Genomic DNA, 26,641 nt, shown 5'->3' with positions numbered 1-26,641 from the left:
TTAATCCCTGGGCTCTTGACAGAAGTTGCAGTCTCGTTTCTGATCCTCTCCCGATTCAATTTGAATGGTGATGGAGTGGAAGCTGTAGTGCTCGAACAGGGTTTGAGTAATATTTCTCAAAATCTTCTGGCTATCTGCTGTGTCTGCTATAGATAGCAAGCAGAAAATAATCAAAATGCATATAATATAATACTTTAAAGGAGAGTAAGTGTTTACTGACAGAAGCTATTCACAAACTTCTAACATAAAGTTTGTTTTGAGAAGTCTTTCTTGTCCTTTTTATTCTCCTTTCAGGAACCTGCATGTCAGCAAAAGCTTGTTCATTCAAATGTGGTCAGAATATGCAATTTTGGCAAGAGCTGAGCTAAGAGTAATCACCAAAGAAATTCAGTTTGGCAGAAGACTGGAGGAAAGCAGGAATACTTAATAAAGATTAGTTCAGCCAGCCAGGGAGTAGCAACAGTGCCAAGTGATTCGGGTGGCTGATAGACCCATTCTTTTTAGGAAGCAGGGACTGCATGGAGGACTTTGCCTCTGAAGCCATTCTTGGCCAAACACAGGTGGAATTTTTTTTTTATATAAACCTTAACATGTACAAAGCAAACAGATAAACAAGAAAATCAATCTGGGTAGTGGACAATTTGTCAACAGGGATAAGGACTACATTTTAAAAAAATATTTTTAAAGATGAACTGTTCCCCTGGCGTTACCTCTATGCTCCAAGCTATGTTTTAAAGATTGTTTTACAGCTAGAGATGCATCAGGAATGCAGATATGCCCTGTAAGTTTTTCTTATAGCAATTAACAGTTTTCAAGTTTGACAAATCCACTCCAAAATCTATTTGATATTGTGAGAAAAATCCAGCCTGGGCCTAATTCTTCTAATTTATTTAAAATATCTTGTAGTTTACTTCCTTGCTCCACAACCTCTGCAGTTGTCAAGTTTCAGGCTAAGTAGAGGTCCCTGTTGTTTTGGCAAGATTTCTGGGAGTAGGATTTGAGAGCTTTCGTCGTTGTTGTTGTTGTTATTTTTCCAACAAAATGATGACATTTTTTTTAACAAACAACAGATATACAGTCAGTTGTATCCCAGTCAGGAGAGACTGACCTTTACGAGGCAGCAACTGGATACTTACTCCCTGTTCACAGAAATTTACTGACCTGTGGCAACATGAGCAGATAGAATAGTTTGATTCATTGTCAGAGACCAAAGATGAAGGTTGTGAACAGACTCCACTTTCTCAACTGCTAAAATTCTTGCTTTCACTGCATCATAAGGAAATCCTTTTGATGTTCCTGAAAAGGAGATATTGGTGGGAAAAAAAATTTGAAGAGATAAAAATGATGATCGTTAGAGGAAAATACATCATGAACCTTTATTCAGTTAGATGTATAACTTTTATGAAGATACTCAATGCTTTGGAAAACCTGTTTATTTCAGAGTTCACTGTGAAATTTAATCCTATCCCTTGTTTTATACTCCTTCATGGAAGAATGAGACTCATGTATATCTCAGGAGATACTCTGAGGGTCCAGTTTACATAGGGAAATGAGCTGTTTAGCCAGATGATGTCCTAGTTGTGCACCAACATCTTTTGTGAGTGCAGATTTTATGGTATCACTGGAGCACCTCTGAGGGATTCTGCCCTCAATACATTTACACAATAGAGAAACATCTGTTTAGCAGAGAGAGAAAGACAAACATAAAGATTAAAATAGTTTGACTCAGGAATCTTAGATGAGATTAGATCCCAGGTCTAGTTATTGAGTAGATCAGTGATTGTTTTCCTAGATGAGCCTTCTTACAAAAGATGATGATGGTGACAACCCTCATTCAGAGTGAGGGCAATTGTGATAGGGTGAATTCATGAACATGAAATTCAGAGTTTAATCTAAATACAAATTTGACCAAGGAATTTAAATACAGGTCTTCCCTGCAGTGAGACCTGGGAGTTTGGAAATGCACCTCTATGCCCACATGAACAGCTATACTCATCATGCTTCACTTGGATCAGTAAACTGAAAAATATTTTTAATGCCACCAGTTATGAAGTATAATAATGATAAGCACAGTATTGGTTAATTTTGTCTTTCATACCATAGCTGATAATTATTTGTAATCATAGAATGCTTTGGGTTGGAAGGGACCTTTAGAGGTCATCTGCAGTGAGCAGGGACAGCTTTAACCAGATCAGGTTGCTCAGAGCCCCGTCCAACCTGACCTTGAAAGTTGCCAGGGATGGGACCTCCACTACCTCTCTGGGCAACCTGTTCCAGTGCTTCACCACCCTCATTGTAAAAAAAGTCTTCCTTATATCCAGTCTAAATCTATTCTTCTTTAGTTTAAATCCATTATTCCTTGTCCTGTCACAACAGTCCTTGCTAAAAAGATTCTCCCCATCCTTCCTGTAGGCCCCCTTTAAGTACTGAAAGGCCACAATAAGGTCTCCTTGCAGCCTTCTCTTCTCCAGGCTGAACAACCCCGAATCATTAATGACCTCAGTGCTGTATGCTTTGTGCTATCCATTTATTACAAGAATTATATGCTATATGGAGTACTGAGTTAGCAGAATATGATGCTGACATGTACATGCTCTTTAGAGAAAACCATGGACAGTCAGTGCCTGCATGACACAGTCACAGGGGCTGTGGGGCTGACACCGCAGGACAGACTGGATGCATGGGGTAAGAGCCACCTCCAATACCAGCTCCAACATCCAATTTCTCTTTAGAAAATTCTGGGCAGAATATGCTACTTAAGAGGTAGGAGATTGGCTTCAGAGACCTCCCCAGAAGGACAGTGTGGCTTCAGAGACCTCCCCAGAAGGACAGTGTGAAAGGGCTTGCTGCAGAGGGGAACAGAGCATTGCCAATTTTTGGCATGTCAGCACTGCTTACGGAAGCTGGGAATCACTGCTCTGAGAAAGAGACACCTGAGTGTCAGGGGCTGCCAGGCCTTCCTGGTAGTTTGATTTTTTTTTTCAGTAATCAAGAGATCTTCTGATTTTTTGGCAGCCAAGATACAGCCAGGTGCTGCACTCTGTCTAGCTACACTTCTACACAAATGTATCTCTATCTCACAGTCACTGAAAGCAAACCAACCCTAGAATGAAGCTTTACTGTAAAACAATATTGGAAATTTTACTTCTTGAAACAGAAGTAGGTGCAAAGCGAAAGAGAGAAGTAAATAGGCCTGCAGACAGTCACACTGAGTAACTCGTATCCATTCAAAATCTACATTGTTAGAGCTACTTTTCCCTTTAATCTTTATGTCTTCATAGCTGAGAAAGAGATTGCATTATATTATTCAGTGTAAGGAAGACAAAAACATGCATCTATGACTGCTTAAGTAATTTGGCCTTGCAAATCAAATGTTCAGGCCCATAGCTGACAGGATTAAATATTGCTAAGCCTAGTTTTTGCTGCTGATGTGCTGAGAATTGCCTATTCCCTAGCACCTGAACGTGACTGGAAAACTCCATCGGCTTGCTTTTCTGGACTGGCGTAACTAAAAATCTTTTTAACTTCTGCCTCTTGCACTCAGCCTATTTCACAGACACAGTTCAAAGCACAGTCCTTCTGTTTTCTTTGAGGGTTTTTTTGGCAAAGACTTGTATTTCATATGGGTAAAGGAATTACACAATGAACAGAGTGAGTAGACATCTCATACGCCAAAGGGGTGATAAAAAGCAATGTTACACATACGACAAACAAAAGCAACTCAGTTTTAGGAAACACATTGGGAATTCATTAGCAAAACACCAGTACACAGATTATTATGAAAACTGACACATATAAAAATCTTCTAGTGCAATGGTAGAAAACAGTTTTGATTAAAATTGTAGTTGGGTTTAAAGTATGATCAGAATTATGAGAATACTGGAAAATGATACAGAAGTGTGCTATTATTCTTTTGTCAGTGAGTATAAGCGTTATAGATAAAAAGACAGAAAAACCCCAGAATATAACTGTATTCGTTCTGGAATCAGGTCCTACCTTCCATTAACACAATCAAAATATCCCTTAAAATGGTGATGGTGGTTGCCAGAACAAAGATGGAAAACACAAATGTGCAGATTGGGTCAGCTATTTTGCATTCTGGCTGGAAAAATATGAACACATCACTTTGTTAATTTCATTATTGTTGGTTATTGCCATTTTTAATTAGTTAATCTCAAAGAATAATATATTCCATCCATTTAGTGCAGAATGAGTGCTGACTTCCTTTGCCTGTTAGGGAGCCTCAGCACAGGGAATGAAGGCGCTACAGGCAAAGAAAGGGAGAGACACCAAAGTATCCTCCTTGCAGTTGAGACACCAAGAAGGAAGTGTTACAATCTCAACAGTCATTTCAATTCCCAAGAATGAGTATAATTGTCTTTGACTAAATTACAATGTATATCATTAAGACAGAGAAATTATTTACATAGTACCAAGTGTCACAATGCTATGAAAGTAACTGTTATCCTTAATTGCAAGGCAAGTGAACTAATAAAACTAACCTTAAAGAAGATGATAAGTGCACTAATTAGCACACTAATACTCTGGAATAGATCTCCGATGGTGTGCACAAAGGCTGCCCGCAGACTGGCATTGCTCAGAGTTGCCTTTTCTAGAGGGGCCGACATGTGTTCCCTGGCTTGTGCCCCATGGCTGTGCCCATGGCCAGTCTCATGCAGAATCAGGCTGAGTCTGCAAGAGATGTAAAGCTGCAAATATCAGTGGGGTTACTGCATCTCTGAAAGCAGTGATGTCACACACGTCATCAATCCTCTTACCTCTGAATGCTGAACAGAAAAATCAGACACATTAGGTAAAAATACAGAGTGGCTAAACAGATAATTCCTAGGTGATTCAGTGGTTTTTATACTGTCCTGGTTTCGGCTAGGATAGTTAATTTTCTTCCTAGTAGCTGGCATAGTGCTGTGTTTTGCATTTAGCATGAAAATAATGCTGACAACACACTGATGTTTTAGTTATTGCTAAGTAGTGCTTACCCTAGTCAAGGACTTTTCAACTTCTCACGCCCTGCCAGCGAGAAGCTGGGAGGGGGCACAGCCAGGACAGCTGACCCAAACTGGCCAAAGGGATATTCCATGCCATATGATGTCATGCTCAGTATAGAAACTGGGGGAGTTGGCCAGGGAACCATGACATATACAAACAAGAAACTCTGTGAACAGGGGAATTAATAAGGCCTCATTTTCTACAGAGTCCTTGAATGTTCTGACATCTAATAAAAAGCGAGATGGAGATTAATCTTTTCCTGGAGTCTGTGCATTTATAATTTCCCTCCCCAGTGTGGCAGCTAACAGAAAGGAGGAGAGCAACTGCAGCCTTCAATGAGAAGCAGGATCTCTCTTCCCTACCCCTTTCCATATTCTCATGAAACTCATAAACACTTAAGATTTTTGAGGCCAATACCCCTCTATCATTTTTTATGGAAATATGGCAGCAGGTTCAAGGTTCAAAAGTCATATGGAGAGCAAAACAAAGTAACTTACAGGATGTTGGCGAGCACAGCACAAGCGGAGGTGATAAGCATCACTGTAGCATCAATATCATAATTGGGGTGTAGCAGCCTCATGCTAGCCAAATACGTCAACACACCAGTCACCATCCAAATGATTATCATAGACATCAAAGCTCCCAGAATTTCTAGGAATTTAAAAAAACCTGATTTTAACAGGAGTTATAACAGAAACACAAGAAATTTTAAGGGATCGTTGGTAATGCTTCCAGGTTTGTGAGCTTTATAGCCAGCAGTTACTTCTTATGTATTGTCAGCCTTGATGCTCACAAAGAATGGGCCAAAACCCTTCCTGGTCACCCCAGGGAAGCCCTATGCATGTGGTGGCCTAAGCCTGTTCTACCTGCTGCTACTTATGTGCCCATTCCAGTGTTGAGTTCATGTGGCATTTGGAGAAATTGGAGAGATGAAAAAGATTGTTTGGGGAGTTTTGGGAGGAGGAAAAGGAGCTGTAAAGGTAGAAAAGGATAAAAGAGCAATTCTTCTACACCTTACATAGTTGCCTGGCCCTGCCAGTATGGTTTGAAGGCCCCAGGAACCAGCCCTCCTCCCCCAAGATTATCTTAGTCACGGGAGCAGAGGTTGAAGGGAAGGAGAGAGGCATGGCTCACCCAAACTGGCAGACATAATTCCCCTCCAGTAGCCTCTCTAGTTTCTGCACACCTCTTGTCAGTTCACACTTCAGAAAGGCAGTGACAGCCCCTGACGAGGTCCTGCCAGCAAAACCTCTCCTTCCTCTCTCCGGGGACTCATCCTGCCAATGCCACAAAATCATTTTTGTGCCACCAGCGGTGATGAGGACAAAAGAAGTTATTTTTTCCCTGGGGCAGCAAAATTTAATTTTGTCTCTATTGGCTCTGAGTTGGGCTCAAATAAATCCACTCCCCAAGGCCACCTTTTATTGCACTGCCGTAGGTGAGGTCCGGGAATGTTCGTATGAACACGCGGCATGTTTTTAATAGGATGTGGGACTAGTAATTGCCATGTGACTTGAATGGGTAAGTGTGGCACTTTATGAGCACAACTGAGACAATACCAAGGAAAATGAAAGTTCACAGTAAAGTGAAAGGTGGTAGATAGCCAGAAAGAGCAAAGCACTTGCACAGACCTCCACTGTCAGTTCACAAAAGCAGCTGAAACTCATCTTATGATTTTGAATATATTTTTATGAGGGTCACACATTTTGCAGCAGTCCAGACTCCAGATGCTTATCAAAATAGCCATTTTGTCTAAAACTGACAAATAATGAATGAAAGTGCACTGACAGGGAAACCTAGTTTTGCTTAGAAGTAGACAGAGAGAAGCTTACATAAAGCATTGTGTTTCTATTTTCTGATAAACCTGGTGTTTTTATTTTCTGCAAGTTACAGGTTGAAACCCTGCAAACCTGGCCCAGCTGAAGGTGTTGATGGCTATGGTATCATTGCCATGAAAAGAGCTGACAACTTTTGTGAACACCTGCATGAATGTCTGTGTGTGTGTGTGTGTGTGCATATACTCCACAGCTGGAAAAGTTAGAGAGCATCTTTACCCACATAGGTGAAAATACCTATTACTTTTCAATGTAGTAACTTAGTAAAAGTTTAGCTAAGCTTACAGACTAGTTCAGTAGTACTAAATGTTTTACTTGAGATGTTCTCAGATACATTTCTTCAGAACTAGTTGCACTAACAGAGCACAGCAAACAATAGCATAGGATTGTTTGGGAAACTCTGAATCATACCAGAGATTAAGAAATAGAGGTTGAAGAGAGGTCTCCTACCTGGAAGTAGGTCTGGCTCATACTATCAGTCTCCTTCAATATTATGCTTCTAACCATGTTGCTGAAAGTACCTGCACACCCAAACAATTGTGTTTAACTGCTGTCTTGACTGATTCTGCTGCCTGGGTCTGGCTTAGAAGACAGGAGGCATTCAGATGGCTCCTGCTAAACCCAAGTCCACACACAGTCTTTGCACAACAAACCCTATCTATCAGTCTGAGAAAAACAGTGAAAAAACAGCTTCCAGTGTCATGGAGGGCTGCACCTGCAAGACTTTGGTAGTTGGCACACAGTGACTCTGCCACCCACCTGACTGCCCTCAGCTACTCTATAAAGGCACCCACCTGCATATTAAACTGGAAATATAGCTGGGAAAATAATCAAGAAACAGGGTAACTATCATGGAATGCAATTAAATAGCCACTGACATTTGATGCAGGGCTGTCTTTGCTACCAGGATAAAAAGGCAATAAAGGATTGGTTTTGAAGTTCTGCATTGAAATGACAAAAAAACCCAACCAACCAACCAAACAACCCCCCGCCAAAACCTAACAAAAAAAACACAGACTGAGGGTGAAGTTACATGAGGTGGCTGAACCTGCCTACCATCTCGTCAGCAAGAGAGGAGTCTTTCACTTTCCTTTATTCCCAGGCTAAGAGAGCATAAACACAAAAAGTAATTATGGATCAACCGATGGTAAGTAGTAGCTTGCTAAGGCTGCAAAATTCAGCTGTGTGTTGGCAACATAATGCCAGCCACGTTTCAGTCATACTAAACCTTCCCCTCATCCAGCAGCCTGTTTCCAGCAGGGTTGGTAGAATATACTTAGGGAGCAATATAAAGACAGGATGAGTATGGCATATGTTATTTCTGGTACATTCTGCAGCTACAGTCAACCTTGGCCTGCAGACATTCTGAGTCAGAAGCTGTTTCTGGACCTTCATATTAAACATCCCTGAAGCATTTATCATCTGAGTCCTCAGTTCAGCTGCATAGGTGTCTACAGGCATTTGAGATACACTGACACCTCTATGTATGACTTGACATAAGATGTATGGATGACCCATAGCCTTCTAGAGTGGTGATTGGAGACTTTGTGGAACACATTAGGATATTTCAGATAGCACCAATCCCTTACATATGAGCAAAAATAAATTGAGCCCTAAGACACACAACAGCCATTTCCAGCCTGAGGCAACTAAATTAAAATGTCCACATGTAGGTGTGAGCTAGGTGTCTAAACTCCCATTGTGGACAATGGACATCAAATTAATGGTGATTCACGCAGGTCCCTGCTCCATTGACTGACTGGGAACATATCCTAGTTTCTTAACTATGAGTGTCTGGTGGCATCTGAGATGCCCTGATCAAGTGCTTGGAATCCTCTGCAGTCTTTTGTGGGTCTTGTCCCACAGCTGTCATTCCCATGCATAAGTCTCAGACACCCTAGGGGTGTAGAACTAGACCTCTATGTTTAGACAGCAGAACAGAGCCTAGATTTCTGTTGAACATATCAGAAACTTGGACCCTCTGCTTATATGTGTTCACTTACGTGTAGACATTGATATTTAGGTGTCTAAATCTTGAACAGAATCATACCCCCAGAAAATTTTTCTCATGGTTAATATTTTGCTGATGTCTTGTCTTTTGTAAAAGAACTTGTGTTTGATTGTAAGGCTTTTGGTATTAGGTGTCATCTGTAAATATATTGATTTTGGTTGAGGACAAAGAACTTTCAAAACCTACCAGTGCTTCCATCTGATAAAACCCAGCAGTAATAAAGAGATATGCAGGGAGAGGATTTAGAGAATGGTGAACATTAAAGGATCTCAACTTTTCTACAAATATAACATTGTTGTCTTTTTAAAATAATTTAATGATTTGCTTTATCATTCTGTAAATGGAATAGACCCTCATTTTTATGGGTATTGCTGCTTTTATAGAAACTTGTATTTCATAGTAGATTGAGGACTCAGTCCTCCTCACACTCAAGTCACCGAGAGCAGTTGCTGTTATCTCAGCCAAAGCTAGCACCAGCCCAAAACTATAGTCACTAATGAACTGAAAGACATGTTTTTAAATAAGACATGACTATGCTTTTTATTTCTTTGAAGCTCACTGGCTTGCTCTGTTTGTCCTGGGGGCTTTGAGAGCAGTAGTGCACTGTCTTTGAATATCTGCAGACCTATGTTGGACATTGGCATGTTTTCCAGTCCCTGGCTGTGATGACTTCCCTTTCCCATTCCACATGTTCATACTGTGACATGTTTGCTACCTGCTCGGTGCCACCCGAAAGTTAGCTGCTTGGTGGGAGGTTTGGAGGCAAGCCACAGTGAGAAGAGGCTGATCAGGAAGCTTGTCAGGTCCACCAGGATGTGTGCCGCATCGGTGATCACTGCCAGGCTCCCGGCGATCTGCCCACCTGTGTGAAACACGGGTCTGTATCATGGCTCTGGTCAGAAGCTTGAGTGGACCAGATGAAACTCAAGACCTGCTTTGCTGTGAATCAAAGGGAACATTCAATTTTCCGTGATCATACACAAGGCTTAAAACTCTTGAAAGTTAGTTTCATTTGTACCTCATTCATGCAGTGAAAGGTATGAATTAATAGAAATAAGCTAAATTTCTTTGTCTGAGAGAGACAGAGAGAGTCCTAAGCACAGTTAGAGTTGTGATACATTAGTGCTGTGGTTATACTACTATTGGACTGTTTTAATATCAGATTTCTTGGTGAAAAGCAGTATTAGGGATCACATTTCCAGTATCCTCCCACTATGTCTTCACAGTTTGCTAATATTTTTATGTATGTACAAATACTCAGACTCTTAGCTTACGGGATTAATTTCCTATTTGTTATAGGAAAATATGCATGCTTTTCCTGAGTTTTGGATGGCTGGATGCCCAACTTCTTATTTGTCACATGCAACACTAAAACAGGAGTAAAAGGAAAGGTCCCAATAGAAGAGCTGTGATAAACAACCAGCCATTTTGGTGAGGGCGTAGAGAAAAATGTTCTGTTTGCAAGACTAATCTATCATTTTGCATCTGTAATGCATGATTTAATTTTGCCACTAGAGCTGGAAAAATGTGGCTGAATGTCATTTGACTTTGGGGGATTTTGGTTTCATGTGAATTCTGAAAAGAAAACTCAAGCCATGTTAGGCTATCTGAAACCACATTTCTTTTACCCAGTAAGCCAAATACCATTATTTTGCCAAATTCTTCTAACCACATCTCAGGGCTAAAGGCAAATCCAAAGAAACTAAAAGATTGCTCTAAACTACCCCAGCTGCCAATGGCTGCAGGAGAAAACAAGGATCACAGGCAGGAAGCTGTCCTGCCAACTTGCTATAGCAGGAGAATCTTTTCATCAGGGTAGAAATGTAGAAAAGTGGAAATGTGAAATAGTAGAGCCAAATCATCTAGTTTCTGCATTCGGCAATATATTTCCATCCTTCTTCAGTCATTTAATTAATTTCAGCTCACCTGTTTCTCTTGACCACAACCCATATGAGAATCAATAAATCCTGAGAAACATTGTAAAATGTCTCATTCAAACCTTTGGCAAGATACCACTGCCAAAGGCACATGTAGACGCAAGTTTTGTTTCCTTTTAGACGGAAAGTCTTCATGACAGCAGGATGGATTGTCTGTTTAATTTCCTCTCATATGCAGATTTTAGATTAGAATACCTAATACTGTATGGTTTGTCACTGCAGGTGAATGCATATTGCACATACAGGGCATATATTATTTTTTTCTGTTGCCTCCCCATACATCCCATTTACAGCCACCTGAAAGTTACTTCCCAAAAGGGAGCAAGTATAACTGCAGAATTTGGGGGCATCTCGTTCCTTCCACTAAAATGAAAAATTCAACAGAATAGGGATTTCCCGGAACATGAGCATGTGTAAATGCACATATACTTTTTGGCCATGACACAGCTCCTAGAGTTTCACTGTTTGCAGGGTAGCTGTTTCCCAAACAGGAAGCAATTTTGCATAGCAGAGGGAAGCAGGCTTGTCTGGCAGTGCACAGATGTTAACAACCAAGGCATCAGCTATCATTCAGCAAAGAAATATGTAGAGCACAAGCTGCCTGCAAAACCCTATTGAATTTTAGATACTGTATTTCCATGTTCTGTGGGACAGCACTACAAAAGCTTGCTTCTAGCCTGCTGTCTTTGAAAAATGTTGGCAAATTATTATTTTATGTATTGCTGGCATAACTCATGCCTTGGGTGAGTTTCTGAGATCTCAGTCGTCTTATCTTAGCAACCTGGTCAAGTCTTTATATTCCTTTTTGACATGATGACACGTTGGGTTTGTCTGTCTTTCTAGTGCCCAAATAGAAATAAAGTACTTTGAAATCCACATTTGCTCCTTAGCCACTAAAATCCCTTAGAACGGACTTTTATATCAGGGCCGCACATAGGGTGTCATTGGTTTGACTGATATCTCCAAATCTATGGAGATTGTGATGGATCTGCATTAGAAGAACAGAAGATAATTGTCTTTCAGAGACAGTTGGTGTATCAGGCTCAGCCAATAGTGCCCCTTTTGGGAGACCAGTAAGGGCCAGAACAGATGGTTTGAGCAAAAATATCAGGAGAAAGTTCTAGGGATTCAAAGAAGCACAACTTTTGAACCTCTCTGAGAGTGATGCAGCTTTGTTTCTTCTGTTTAGCATAATAATGCCCATGGAAGCTGTTTGACCTTAAGAGGAGAAGGAAGGAGAACATGTTATTTATTTTCAAGAGTAAAGCCTGTGTAATAGTTATAGGCTTTTATTGCCTTGTATCAATACTCCCAACAAGTGGCCTTTATGACTTACTCTAACCCACAATGGATGTTTATAGCTTTGTATACGACAAAGCAGTAGAAACTGTCAGTCACTCCGTGGTCAATCATCAGGCACAGGCTGTCAAGCCTAACGATTAAAAAAATTAAATGTATCATTCGTAATTACAAAAATCTCCATAGACTGCTGTCTGTAACTGCAGTTAATAACTGGTTTGTCAAAGTTTAATGGTCTGAAGCAAAATGGTCTTCAAGCCTGTTACTTAAGCTGTCACTGCAAAAAAGCTGTATGATTCATTAAGCAAAATGAAACATTTAGTTAACATATCATCTGTCCTTCCAATTATCCTCTAGCATTGCCGCATTCACCAGACTTAAGCCTACTGATTATATGGTTTTGTTAATAATGCATTACTTCTGGCACTGGAAATTACTGCATGGAGATTAGTGGTATGCACCAGTTTTCATGGGGAAATGCATGTGACCTACAAACTACGCAGATGAAACGCGTGGGAGGAAAGAGTTGGAGAAGTCCCTGCTGGGTTTGGCAGCCAGGGGAGAAAGCAGAAATGCAGCGGCTCTTTCATTGCCTCCACTTCTCACCTGTGGGGAAGACAAAGCCTTTCTATTTCATTTTCATGGGGGTCCAGAGATGCTGAAGCAGGGAAAATGGATTTCAGAGGCCTTCCTGGCTGATTTTTGTTACATCCCCTGGGGCACAATGTGGCAAAAGCCTGTGGGGTTCCTTACGCTTTACCTCACCTCACCACAGAGAAGGGGAAATGAAAGAGATGGGCACTATCAGGTGGGTATAAATATCACAGAAGCCATGCAGAGAGCAGATCAGTGGCACAGAATAAACGCTAATGCTCTATGAGTGAGCCAAAAACTTATATTTGATATTGTAGGATGGGTCCAGAAGTGAAGGCTAATTAGACATGGGAATAATCTTCCCTTGATCCAGAGACACACCAGCAGGCCAGTTTAAAAGATAAGCATGCCCTGGTATAAATACATTGACTTAACTGAAGAAAAACAGATGGTGAATCTGGCCCTGGATTTCCCTTGGTTTTGTAAAGACTGTTGCATTTAATATCAGATCCTGCCGCTAGCAGCCTTCATCAGTTCTGAGGTCTGATTGGCCTGGATAAACATGTAAGATCTTTTAATCTTTTCCAAAAAGTGTAACCCAATTTATTAGAAACCTTTTGTGACATGATGCTAAGATACGCTAGCCACTTTTAGCAGAGCTTAAACAAGACCTGGGAGAACAGTTTAGACCATTAACTGATCCTTGTATTCCTACCCAGAGGCAATCCTTAAATGAATATATGAAAATATTTTGACAGTTTTACTTAAAAAACCCCCACGATTCTTTTAAAGATTGGGGAGAAAGGAGAGTTATTTTATCACAGGTGAGTTCACCTCTGTGCATCATGGGTTGCTGCACTCAGAGTAGGTGCAAAAGGGCATGAATATGGCTGTGCTGGGCACCAAACTGGGCTCTCTTTGAGCAAACATACTCCCCTGTAATCTCAGCAATCATGAAGAAGATGCAAATTACTGATGCTATACAGAGCTTCCTCCTGGCTTGATGCTGCTCCCTTTTTCTGTTCTCATAGGCCTGTGAGTAGCCATGACAGTGATATGCTGGATTAGCTTCAGTATCTTCTGCTTCCTGCTGCTGCCTCTCTTCATTTAAATTCTTCTGATGCCAGCTCATCCTTCGGGATTGAAAGAAACAGCAGGTTAAAAAAGAAAAACCCTGGTTATTTGGGAGTCTAGCCCTGCAGCCCCAGCAACTTTGTAATTAATGCTTTCAAAGAATAAAAGCAGGGTTGGGAACAGCAGAGCAGGTCATAGAAGAAGCTTGCTTACAACAAGCAGGGCTCTGTGGGAGGGAGCTGCACATGAAATGACAACTCTGGCTGTGTTTCCTAGCTCTTTGGGCTCTCCTGCATCATTTAGCAGTTTATGAAACACAGGGTGACTTTCTTAGGCTGTTTTGTGCACACCATATGATTTTCAAAAAGTCGTACCTCATGCAAATAGTAATAAAATTCAGCATAGCATGGAGACAATTCTATAGAAAATTTCAGTGTTTTATTCCCAATAGCTTTGTCAGGAAGACTATTAAAAAAAAATACATATCTTCTTTTTCTGAAATGTAATTGACTAAAGATATTTCTCTCCTCTCTTTGCATGCAGAACTATTTTATCTCAAATTTCCACACATTTACAAAAACTATCAAACTTCCAGCAGAGCCTGAGCATAGAAAGTATTAGCCCAAAAGTTTCAAAGGCACTTAAAAAATCAAAGAAATCGATTCTCCATACTATGCTGACCCCTTTGTGCCGCTGATTTCATAGAAAGGCGAGAAGTTCAGAAGTGGCTCTTTGAACATTGCTCCATCACAAGGTGATTTCCCAGCCAAATCTGCTTTGCCACAAAACCTCAATGCTGTCCTTCCTGCATAGGAAATATGGGATGGGGACAGAGATGTCCGGGGCTGAGCTCCTGGACAACCATGACATCTGGTGCTTTCACTAGAGCCGCCCAGAGACTCCCTCAGGGGAGGCCCCAAGGTGGTTTGGTAAGCAAGGACATTCCCTCCTTATGTCTCAACTAAGAAGAGCCCAAATGGCAAAAAAAACCCCCTAAACCCTGTCCCAGGAGGCTTGACTGAAATCCATTATGTCTCTCCAGATACAACATTTGTTGCCAGAGATGCTCCTAATGCAATACCCCCATTGGTAAAACATCCCCTGCCACGTACTGAGACTTTTGGGAGCACACTGTGGCATCAAAAGGTGAATTCTGCCCAGATGCATGTATGTAACATCCATATAACCATGTGTTACAGCTATTTGAGGTCTGTATGTGTAGGTCCGTAGTCCACAAACCTGTCTGGGAATGCAGCAAACTCCACTGCTGTTTCTGAGTCTGAAATTAGCCTGGGGGCATGACGTGGGGGTAGCTGCCCCCAGTAATAACAGCCTCTTTTCCTCATTCTGACTAAGGACTTTCATTTGGGACCAGGAAGAGTTGTTTCTTCAGTTGCATGAAAGAGACCTGTGCTCTGGAAGGTACATGGATCTTGGTGACTTTCTGTAGCATTTCTGCACTGTTTACGGAAGTGTCAAGATGCCTAAAAACTTGCTGGAAAGAAATCAAGCTGGTGGCTGCCAATCCGTAGCAGTTGGAGTCAAGAGAAGAATTGCACTGAAGTCACAAGCTTTTCCCAGCTGCCTTTTTGGGCAGCCTGAGGGGGCTGCAGCTGCTCAGCGGGTCCAAAGTCCTGCCAGGTGCCCCACAGCCCACCAACAGGCAAGAGGCAAAGGCAGCCTCGTTGTGTTCATCAGCACTGCGGAGATACTGGTGAAAGCACCCACCTTGGCAGTCAAGCCCTGCAACTGTAGATAATCAGCACGGATTTGGTTGGTTTTGTAAATATTATTGAGATGTTCCAAGGATGCAACGTGTTCCCCTGAGTCAGCTTGTTTCCCAGCCAGGTTAGCATGTGGTCTCTGTTTGCTCACCGGTTCCCCCTGTACGTGAGGAGCTTGCGTGAAAGAGCAGCTGGTCAGATTTCATGCCTGATGCCTGGAGACAGTGAGTTTTCTTAGTCCTTTTGTCAGTGTTTTCCTTTATTTTCCTCACAACAACAAATAAATAGGAGCTGGACTGTCTGGGGAATGGGCTGCCCATCTGGCAGCAGGGGTACCCGCTAGCCAGTCCTTCTCCAGTCCCTTAGTTTTACATTCATCAGGCTCCTTATGTGCACCGTGTCACTTATGTACGATATTTTCCTGATGAATTAGACTCAGAAGGTATCACAAATTGATTCCTTCCAGATGGCTGAATAAAATACTGTAGTTCTCTCACTGTCCCCTGGAGATCAGGGCATGCAAGTTTTTCTTTCTCGTGATCCCTCTCTGGAGTTAACTTCCAATGCTTTTCTATAGTTTGCATGTAAAATTCATTTCCCTTTAACTCAATTTTCATCAGCTGGCATTGAACATTAAAATCATCTTAACGACATGAGTCCTGATCAGCTCAACAGCCTGTCAGGGCAGGGATGCCAAAATTACCCCTGCAGATTTCTGAGCCACCAAATCCTTTCCTTGCTGTTAACAAAATAGGCCGCTTTGTGATCCCGCTCCCTTTTTTAATCTTCAGGTCTCTCCATCAGCTAACAAAACCTCAGAGTACCACTGAGGGGTAGGAAGGCGCTGTGCACAGATCTTGTTGAACAGATGCAAAAGCAAACAGACAGCATAAACCCGCAATTGTCACATTTTTCTGTCTAAAGGGTACCTAAATAAAAGTGGCCCGGTTGTCAGAGGTGGTGAGCATTCGCTGCTCCCTTTGAACTCGCAGAGCAGCATCTGGCCCCATAAGTTAGGAAGACTCCTGCCAGCTCCCGTGCGTAACCATTATTTTCTTCTTCCAAGAGCAGCCTGCCACTAATTAAAAGAATCTAAGAGACAGTTTTAAAAATGTGTGAATCAAAAGCTTAAGGTGCAGAGATCAGCTCTGTCAAACCATAAACCCCTTCTGAGTGTGTTAGAGCAAGATGTAGCCTTTGAGCATCAGATCTCTGCACCAGCACACTGCAAGCAGAGTCCCAGATTAAAAAATAATCTTTTCTCCATTTCAAATTCTCTTTCCTTTGTAAAAAATGTAGTCGGGGGAATGTCACAGAAAGACTCCTACTGAGTCATGCCCGGAAGGGGGGAAGGAGAAAATATTAATACATATTGCAGATTCCACAGAAATCATTAGCAAGAGCTTTTGATTACAACTTCCTTTTGTTTGTTTTCACTTGATCTGTTGGGTGCCTTGATCTGCAGGCTGATGGGAATAATTGCCGTCCTCCTAGACCATTATGAGATCCCCAGTCAAAAGAGCAAAATGTGGAATCACTGCACTTCCCACAGGAGATCGTGTCCTTCACAAGGGAAAACAGTAATTTTTTGGTGCCTGAAAGGACAATGAAACTGCCTTCAGAGAAAAATTTATCAAAGCCACAGTCACCTCCCTTATGCTGGCACCATTCCGATTTCAACTGATGTACCAATCTTGAATATTTCCAAGCCATTTAAGACCTTGTTTATAGCCTGGCTGTTCAGATTCTCCTTTTCCTTATTGTGGGCACAAAACAAAGGTGAATATTTATGTATTTGCATACATTTAGATGTCTAGTAGATGGGAATTTGCCCTATGGTGTCTAGTAGATGGGAATTTGTTTATAATATAGAAATTTAGTCTCATTTTGAGGGCCTGGCCATGTATGCATAAATGTATTGTCAATAAATTTCCTTCTGCATAACTTTATAACAAGAGCTGCATGGAATTAGACCAGGAGTGCATGTAGTCAAGTATCCAAACTCTGTCATGAGCACAACGGGAATATGTGGGGACAAAGTACTAGAAAGGAACATGTCCAGGGCGGTACTCCGGTTGCACAAATCTGGAGGCTGGGAGGTGGCTGAACCAGAGCTTGTGTTTAATAACCCTTTACAGATCTTTCTTCCACAAACCTGGCTGACTTGAAAGTGTTGAGTTCCACAATTTAATTATGATTTGTGTAAAAATAATGCATCCTTTGTTACTCCTAAGCTGTCTGCCTGATATTTTAATTAGTTCTTGTACTGTTAGAAATAATGAATGACCATTCCCCATTTACCTTCATCACATCATTCATGATTTTATGTATCACTGTTATACCCCTGAACCATCAATCTTCTGAGCTTGTGTCCTAGTTATTTAATTTCTGTTTCATACCTCTTACTATCTCAGTTCTAATTTTCTTTCTAAGATGAAGTGGGCATAACTAAAGTGGGCATAATGGAGACAGCATATGGCCAGTACTGGGCAGACACAGTCCTTTCTACAGGGTCCTCATGTCACCTAACACGAGGGCAAAAGCAATGGCATGGGTTTTGCTGAGTCCCCTAAGATACTGTGTGCTCCTGGGGCCAGCTGGCAAGCCAGTACAAAGGGGACAGGGCCCAGCTAAAACCCTTCAGAAGTCACAAGAAACACTTAAGGTTTTCCTGAGCATTGACTTCTGCAAAGCACAAGGAGTGGTGAAAACCTTTTATTTGATGAGAACTCTTTGATCCCATAAGACTTTTCATATCACCTGCAGGAAGGCAGAAAAAGAAGAAAATATTCCCTATGTGCTTGTTATAGAAAATCAGTCTCCAGCTGAAGAAATGATCTACCAGGCTCACTTCAAACTTTTTGCCTACTGGTATGAACCTGGCAGGCAGGAATCAATTACAAGCCTAAGGCTTCACTAATAGATAGGAATAACTACAGGTCACATTAATACCCTGTGTTAAAAACTTCTATGTAAAGACAAGCCCTAAGGTTTTTACACATCTTTCCTGATTTCAACATTGTCCCCTTTTTTTCTTGTCTCTTGCCTCAGAGACAAAATAAAAACAAAAACCTTTAGGCCAGAAGCCTTGAGTTTCACTTGTGTTGATGGTATTCAAAATCCTACTATAATGACATATAAAGAACGTGACTGGAAATCCAGAAATCCATGCTGGATCAAGCCAAAATCTAGTTCACAGTGTAGATCGTACAATCTGATGCAAATCCACTGATTTATGAAGTGAGATTTTGAATCTTTTTGGTCAATATTACACTGATCTATTGTCAGCAAAAAATAAAATCATCTGGCCTGTCTTCATTCATAGGAACTTCAGGAATTTGGTCAAAACATTCCCTAGTCTTTGATAAATGTTTATCTAGATCATTAGATACATGAAAACAAATAAAAAATAACATAACAAATGATTAATCATCTGAAGAATTTATCCTTTCCCACCACCACCATTGACTGTAAAAAGACCATAGAAAACTATCTTACACACCTAATTTAGACTTAAGTTAAAAAGAGATTATATGAATCTCACTTGATATGCCTTACAGGCTTTTTTGCATAAAGCAGGAAGTTCTGAGTGCTCAGCTTCAGACTCTGTTACGATTATGGTTCATACCCTTCCTGGAGGCTGGTGAGAAGTGGTGTCCTATCCTGGGTCCCGTCCTGTGTAATATCTTTGCCCATTACCTGGAGGAGGAGGTGGAGCGCACCCCGATCAAGTTGGCAGATGATGCCAAGACAAGGGTGCAGCTGATAAATTGGAGGGCAAGGCTGCCATAGGCTGCCAGGGGCAAACAGGACCTTATGAAATTCAGCAAAGATGAATGCAAAGTCCTGCATCTGAGACAGCTTCTGAGACCACATGTAGTCAGTCTCCAGCACAGGAAAGATCAATAAACTGGCAGAGGATCAGCAGAGGGCCACCAGGATGGTTCAGGACCAGAGCACTTGCCCTGAGGGAACTGGACTTGTCCAGCCTAGAGAAGAGGTGGCTTCAGGGGCGTCTAACAGCAACCTGCCAATATTTTTGAAGATATTATTGAGAAGATGGAGCTTTATTGCTGCGGATGGAAGAAGGATGAGGACAATGGTCATAAGTCTTTTTACTTATACAAGGAAAAAAACCTGACTGTGAGGATAATTCAGTATTGGAGAAGATTACCTCCCAGATAGGTCATGCGGTCTCCATCCTGAGAGATTTTTTTCAAGATTAGACCAGATAAAGCCCTGAGCAACCTTGTTTGATCTCTCGGCTGACCCCACTTTGAGAAGGAGATTGGGACAGAGACCTCCTGAGGTCCCTTCCAACCTGAATTGTCCTACAAGCCTACAACTGACCTGATTTTCAGAGATCTCAGTTAAAGCCCACCCCCTTGTAAGTGTTTCAAGTTTGGCATGGGATGCCTCAATGCATCCAAACCTGCTAGTGACTACAGGCCGGCTTGGCATGTACAAAACACTCTCCCCCACAGCCTTGTGAGCAGGGAACAGGACCTGTATTCAGAGTTCCTACTCACGTGGTTAAGATAAAACCAGTTTTGTTCCCTGTGTATTGTAATAATGGCATTTATTAAAAAGAAAGAGGCTGGGGGACGGCAAAGAAATAAGCTATGTGTGTGCATAATAAATTCTGTTGAAAGCATTAGAGCTGTTCATTAAGCCTACACACAGGGAATGGAAAAATGTGGTAATTTATACCAAAGGCTAAGATGAGCTTATTGCTACTGATCGGCTTAAGACACCTGAAGCTGTGCACGCAGCCGGTCTGTGCAAGCCTGAGCCCAGCAGGCTGCATCCCCACCGCCACGCTGGCTCCAGCTCCCAAGCTGGCACCCTGGGTTGCTGGGCTGGAAGGGAAAGCAGGGCAAGGGCTTCCTCTGAACTGCCAGCTCTTCTGAACGGGAGGGAGACCCTGGCTCTCAGCCCCCATTTCTGGTTATTGCTGGAACAGAGTAATTAGGTCATACAGTTAATCAAAATTCACCTGGCAAGAAAAGCCGAGAAGAGGTACAACACAAAAGCCACATGCCTGGACAAGTCCTCTTCCTCCTGGGGAACTGTGTTACCACTGCCATAACTCAGCCATCTCAGGACCTCTGCTATGGAGCCCTCCTGGGACTGGCCCTCAAGCTCTGGGGCTGTTGGGAATATCTGCAGCAACCAGCCTAACAATTGTAATTGTTGCAGCGATTTGCCTCAACTAACTTCAATCCTAAACTAAGAAATAATTATCAGAAAGAAATCGACTCCTCCAGAAGGTAAATCATCTCTTAGACGGGAGGATCCGCTGCTGGGGGTTACTGCCCCTGATGTGCATCCTGCCCCTCTCCTCACTGGCAATATTCCCTGTTCCTGTTAATCCAGGGAAACAGAGGGCTTCCTCAAGAGGCAGCCTAACAACTATCCCTGTCTCAGGGCACCCCTTCCCGCACCATGTGAAGGCTTCATCCAGAGATGTTCTTGTGTCCAGAGGTTGCAAGGGGCCAAAGGACCTCAACCACTGAAGCTATGCCCACAAAACTGCAAGCTATCAAAAAAGCTCTGATATTCTTCAGTAACTAAAATGAATTGCAGAATCATATGGGATCTTTTTAAAATACAAATGTTACCGCAAAAGACATTTTGGACAGTGCCATGTATATTTATGGAGCCATGTAATAATATTTAAATAATAACCCAGACACTCAAATGACTAAAATATGACGGCAGTGACCCCAGTATAAGAGCATGGAGAGACAGATTTCCATTTGAACTGACAATGTTTACGCCAAGTTTCTGTCCCACGCGTTTTAAGAGAGCCAAGCAATAAATAACCTGAAAACCAATGAGATAATGGAAATGTCAAGAGGTGCTAAGCTGTAATGGAGCAGCTATTTTCTTTTAAAAATACTTGCTGGTCTGAGTCAAGAGGAAGAATGAAAATAAGTTCAACTGCAAAACTATTTTGTGATAGACATTTATACTCATTTTTTAACCCAAGCTACAGCATATGTTTTCAGAGGGTCTTTCCTCACTTAAGCAAGCATTTACTCACGGGACCTCTGGCATATGAGAGGTACATCAGCTTCAAGTCTGATAGGCTATCCACATGAATAAAGTTTTGCAGGATCAAGTCCTTAACAGCATCTCATTTCTTTCACACCAAATAGATTATTTAGACATTCAAGCATGAAGGAGCCTTGAATCAAACATTGTGTCAATAGCGCTATTATAATTCAGCCTAAAATTGTGGCATAATCCATGAGGTTTTGCATCCTACAATAAATCTACTAAGCTTATAAAATACATAGCAGGAGACACTTGCTTCAACCGTAGATTGGCTCAATCCATCACAGATGCAGATGCAGACACACCAGGCTGCTGTCTAGTAAATGCATCAAACATTTAATACGAAAGTTTGGAAAGGAAGAAATCAAACAAAACATTATGAAAGTAGTGAAAGATGTTCCCTGTACGCACTGTGAAGCTCCTCGCACTTTGACTTCAGCAGCCCGTCGGCAGATCAGTGATCTCGTATTGCTCTCGAAGATAAAGCAATGGCAGCAAAGGAAACAGAGCTGTGTTACCTGTCTAGGGCCAAGGAGTACTTCTTGGTGTCCCTCTCGCTCACAAGACAAGCTCTTTCAGGACCCTTTTTGGCAGCCATCAGGAAAGTCGGTGGGGTTTTGCTTTTTTCCCCCTTAAACTCTCCTTTCTCTGTTGGAAGTGGATGTGGGCAAAAATGTCCTCCCAACTTATGCAGAAGTCTCTGCCAAATGTTTTTAAATGAAAAGGTTTTAATAATCTTCTCAATAAACCCACTGTAAGAGAAAGCTGCTTTCTGAGTGCTGGTGGCGTCACTAACATGCCAAACAGCAACTTGCTGAGCGTGTCAGATTGGGGGTTTTGGGCCTCCCTCTCTTTTTTTTTTTTCTTTTTTCCCCTCCATGTTTGATGCTGTGATACGCTCTTTGGTCACACGGTGGGTGCGTGCTCTCCCACTTGCTGGCTCGGGGTCAAGCACAGCGGTGCGCACACGGACATGCATGCAGGTGCTCGCCCAGGCACACTGAAAGGAAGAAGAAAGGTGATTAAAACAGCCCGACTTGCCTGGAAACAGTCAAACCACTGTTTGCCTTCCTGCTTCCTCGGCTTGGGAGGAAAGTACATCTCCCTCACCCCGGCTCAGTGCAAGCCTCTTTAATCTAAGTGATCGCTCTAAAGGCTTATTTCTACCCTTGGCACATTTGCTCCTACCTGTTCAAAACAGAAGAGACTGCTTATTATTGCTGTTTGCAACACAGGTTATTGAAATCTTCATTTCACTAGGAAGGACTGTGGGTTGTTATTTCTGCTTTATCCAGTTTGTTAGTTCTGTCGACAGCCGCAATCCCTGGAGGGGAGGAGAAGACCTCCAGCCTCACCTTTCTCACAGCCTGGCCTCAGACACACTCTTCAGCACTAATGGGAAATTTTGCACTAGCGCTGTCTGTGCTTTACCATATTCTTGGCAGAAGCAGACTGTGATTGAGATCCCTACCCGTGCACTGCCTTTGCAGGAGAGATTAGAAATAGGCAGTGAGAAAATGCTGGGTGCTGCATTTAAATTCTGCAGCCTTTTTTTACCATGGGTAGCCTATTATGTATATGGTGAGCTGGGATCTCCCCTCATTTCCCCCAGCTTGCAGAACACATACACTGTCTGAGATTCATGGGAGCAGGGAGGCACATTTGCACATCATATAAATGCAAAAAATTGGTTTTATGCCATCAGAGAGCCACATGTTGCCTCCCACATATCAGCTGTGCAAACACTTCCTTGGAAACTGTGAGCCAAGGAGCTGATGGTATCTCAAACACCTTTCTGAACAGCCACTGGCAAGCGGCAGAAATACACGGTTTTTTCCACAATGTGTTGTCACCTCCGCCTCTCTAATGTCCTTTTCTCAAGAGCCTTTTTCCAGGTGCTTATACCCACCTATGCACCCTTATAAGCCCCTTTGGTGCAAGAGATCAATTTTGTGATTCATTCCTGGGACTTCCTAGCTTATTCTGGACATTAAAGAGTTCCTCTTTAATGTTTTTTAAAGTTGCAGCCACTTACTGGACCTGACACTTAATGTGGATGGCTGGCAAGGCTGGTTTGAGAAGAGGATGTCCAAGGACGACTAGTATGGACCCAGGGCATGTGCAGAAATCTTACAAAACAGAAGTACCACATTACTTCCAACCCCAGAAATGCCATTAAGTAGCAATTTTATTCTGCTGCCAAGAGGGAGGAAGGAAGGACAAGGAAGGTAACCTTTCCAGCTGCGCACCCTGGAACCTGACACAGGCTTGTAATTCATACCTAATAAGGTCTTCTGCTGGCTCCCCATCCCCTAAACCGAATCAGCATGAGTTTATGAAAGGCAGGTCCTGCTTGACTAACCTGATCTCCTTCTGTGACAAGGTGACCCGCTTAGTGGATGAGGGAAAGGATGTGGATGTTGTCTACCTAGACTTTAGTAAAGCCTTGACACCATTTACTACAGCATTCTCCTGGAGAAACCAGCTGCTCATGGCTTGGAGGGGGGTACTCTTGAGTGGGTAAAAAGCTGGCTGCATGTTCAGGCCCAAAGAGTTGTGGTGAATGCAGTTAAATCCAGTTGGCAGCTGGTCACAAGTGGTGTTCCCCAGGGCTCAGTACTGGGGCCAGTTCTGTTTAATATCTTTATCAATCATCTGGACGAGGGGATCGAGTGCACCCTCAGTAAGTTTGCAGATGACACCAAGTTGGGTGGGAGTGTTGATCTGCTGGAGGGTAGGATGGCCCTGCAGAGGGACCTGGACAGGCTGGACCGATGGGCCGAGGCCAACTGTATGAGGTTTAACAAGGCCAAGTGCTGGGTCCTGCACTTCGGTCACAACAACCCCATGCAACGCTACAGGCTTGGGGAAGAGTGGCTGGAAAGCTGCCTGGCCGAAAAGGACCTGGGGGTGTTGGTCGACAGCCGGCTGAACATGAGCCAGCAGTGTGCCCAGGTGGCCAAGAAGGCCAACAGCATCCTGGCTTGTATCAGGAATAGTGTGGCCAGCAGGAGCAGGGAGGTGATTGTCCCCCTGTACTCGGTGCTGGTAAGACCGCACCTCCAATACTGTGTCCAGTTTTGGGCCCCTCACTACAAGAAAGACATTGGTGTGCTGGAGCATGTCCAAAGAAGGGCAGATGAAGCTGGTGAAGAGTCTGGAGCACAAGTCCTATGAGGAGCAGCTGAGGGAAGTGAGGTTGTTCAGTCTGGAGAAAAGGACACGGAGGGGAGACCTTATCGCTCTCTACAACTACCTGAAAGGAGGTTGCAGCAAAGTGGGTGTCGGTCTCCTTCTCTCAAGTAACAAGCAGTAGGACAAGAGGAAATGGTCTCAGGTTGCACCAGGGGAGGTTTAGATTGTCTGTTAGGAAAAACTTTTTCACCGAAAGGGTTGTCAAACATTGGAACATGCTGCCTAGGGAAGTGGTGGAGTCACCATCCCTGGGGGTATTTAAAAGACGCATAGATGTGGTGCTTAGGGGAATGGTTTAATGGTGGACTTGGCAGTGTTAGGTTAATGGTTGGACTTGATGATCTTAAAGGTCTTTTGTAACCTAAATGATTCTATGATTTTGTGACTCATAAATACCACCATTATTGCAGTGTCCCTGTGTGCTTCTCAATTCATCTTTCCTTTAGAAATTACCAAACACCAACATCCTGTTGCAGACCAGGGATGCCTGAAAAATAAACCTGGCCTGGGACCTGATTTACAATTGGATCTCAGTCTTTCTAAGGTGCTAAGCCAAAGTATCAGGTTTAAGCACCCTCAATTTAAGGAAAATCCACCTCAGAAGATTACAGATAAAGCCTGTTTCTCTTTCAAATCACTGGAAGCATGTAACTTCTGTTAGTGAGATAGATGAGTTTCCATCATTTTGCAAAAGGGTTTTGAGCCTCAGGTGCATACCAGCAAAATAAAGCCATAGATCATTTCCAGCATTTAATCTAGACCTTTGTTTTGTGTTTACTGTTGTCAGTGTTGATGGTTGTGCTTCTCAGGAGACAGGCTGTGAGGAAGGATAGAAAGAAATCTCTTCAGAGCTTTCCACAAAGACTTGGGTTTCCTCCTCATACAGACTCTGAAACTCATTAAGAGACAGCAGCTGTCTGTGGAATTTCTGCTTCAGAGAAATTATTCATACCATCTCAATAAATTCATCTTGGGCTTTCAATAATAATGCAGTTTGTTTCTGAGGGTACATTAAAAATGTCATATATCCAATCATACCACTTCTAATGACCCTCGTCAAGGACATTTCTCAACATTTGCATCCAATGCAGACATGCGAGGCATCACACTGGCTTTTGCAAATGAAAGCCCCCCGTCATTATTATCCAAAATCTCCATCAGTAAAAAAAGCATATCCTTGATCCCATTTCAACTTTAATCAGCCACACTTTAAAAATGAAAAAACAAAAACTCTCATCCTGCCATTATGGGAGTAGATACTGACAGCTTAAATGTACAGAGGGAAATTCAGTGCATCTATTAATTGAAAATGTCAGTGAAGTCGGTCAATTTTACCAGGCATGAGACATCTTAGAGATCATCTACAAAGTTCTTCTCCACTTTTCTCTGGCATCAGCTCAAGTAGCTCTGTACTGCATTGCCTGCAACCTAGCGATCCAGACATTTGTGATTTCTGGGGCTTGATTATTACAGTTTTTGCATTTATAGCGAGAACATGTTTTTTCACCCAATGGAGCTCCAGTGCCTTCAACTGGAACCTCTCCAGCCATCTGTCATTTTGGGATCCAAGGCTGGAGGCAAGACAAATTGAGAGAAAAAGCACTTCCCTCTTCTTTGAAACTAGTAATGCAGTAACCTTTTGTGACTGTCAAAAGGAAAACATCTACCCTGATTTAGAGCCAATTTAAAAATCATTAAAAGGATGTTAATGTTCAATATTTTAAAATACTGAATTTTTAAACTTCAATATTTTTATCTGGGGTTTGACACCAATATTTTAAAAGACTGGAGACTTTTGATAGCCACTGACTATTTCTCTACTGAGGGATAGAATTACTCTGCAATGTCTTAGATGGGTATTTCAAATTACACAAAGTAATTGAGGAGAAAAAGACTTTTTACTTT

The 26,641-nt window shown here is 42.3% G+C and overlaps 1 protein-coding gene across 1 annotated transcript; it reads right to left on the bottom strand.

Annotated features, from left to right (window-relative positions):
* Nucleotides 1-22,139, bottom strand: SLC30A8 (solute carrier family 30 member 8). The gene is made up of 8 exons (XM_009486764.2): nt 22,060-22,139; nt 13,612-13,816; nt 9,569-9,707; nt 5,505-5,658; nt 4,503-4,692; nt 3,997-4,102; nt 1,162-1,296; nt 1-146 (listed from the first exon to the last, which is right to left on the bottom strand). The coding sequence occupies exons 1-8, from the start codon at nt 22,137-22,139 to the stop codon at nt 1-3; spliced, it is 1,155 nt and encodes a 384-aa protein (XP_009485039.1).
* Nucleotides 22,140-26,641: the final 4,502 nt, after the last annotated feature.

The sequence above is a fragment of the Pelecanus crispus genome, chromosome 2 (genome assembly GCF_030463565.1).
Source record: "Pelecanus crispus isolate bPelCri1 chromosome 2, bPelCri1.pri, whole genome shotgun sequence".
Classification (NCBI taxonomy): domain Eukaryota; kingdom Metazoa; phylum Chordata; class Aves; order Pelecaniformes; family Pelecanidae; genus Pelecanus; species Pelecanus crispus.
The sequence above is the reverse complement of the archived record's forward strand: the minus strand, read 5'-3'. Positions and strand labels throughout refer to the sequence as shown.

Coding starts and splice junctions, on each gene's coding strand:
- SLC30A8 (XM_009486764.2), bottom strand. CDS start 22,139: ATGGCTGCCAAAAAGGGTCCTGAAAGAGCTTGTCTTGTGAGCGAGAGG. Junction 4,693..5,504: donor GCTGTGCTCGCCAACATCCT/GTAAGTTACTTT, acceptor CATCTCTTGCAG/ACTCAGCCTGATTCTGCATG. Junction 147..1,161: donor ATCTGCTCATGTTGCCACAG/GTCAGTAAATTT, acceptor TGCTATCTATAG/CAGACACAGCAGATAGCCAG.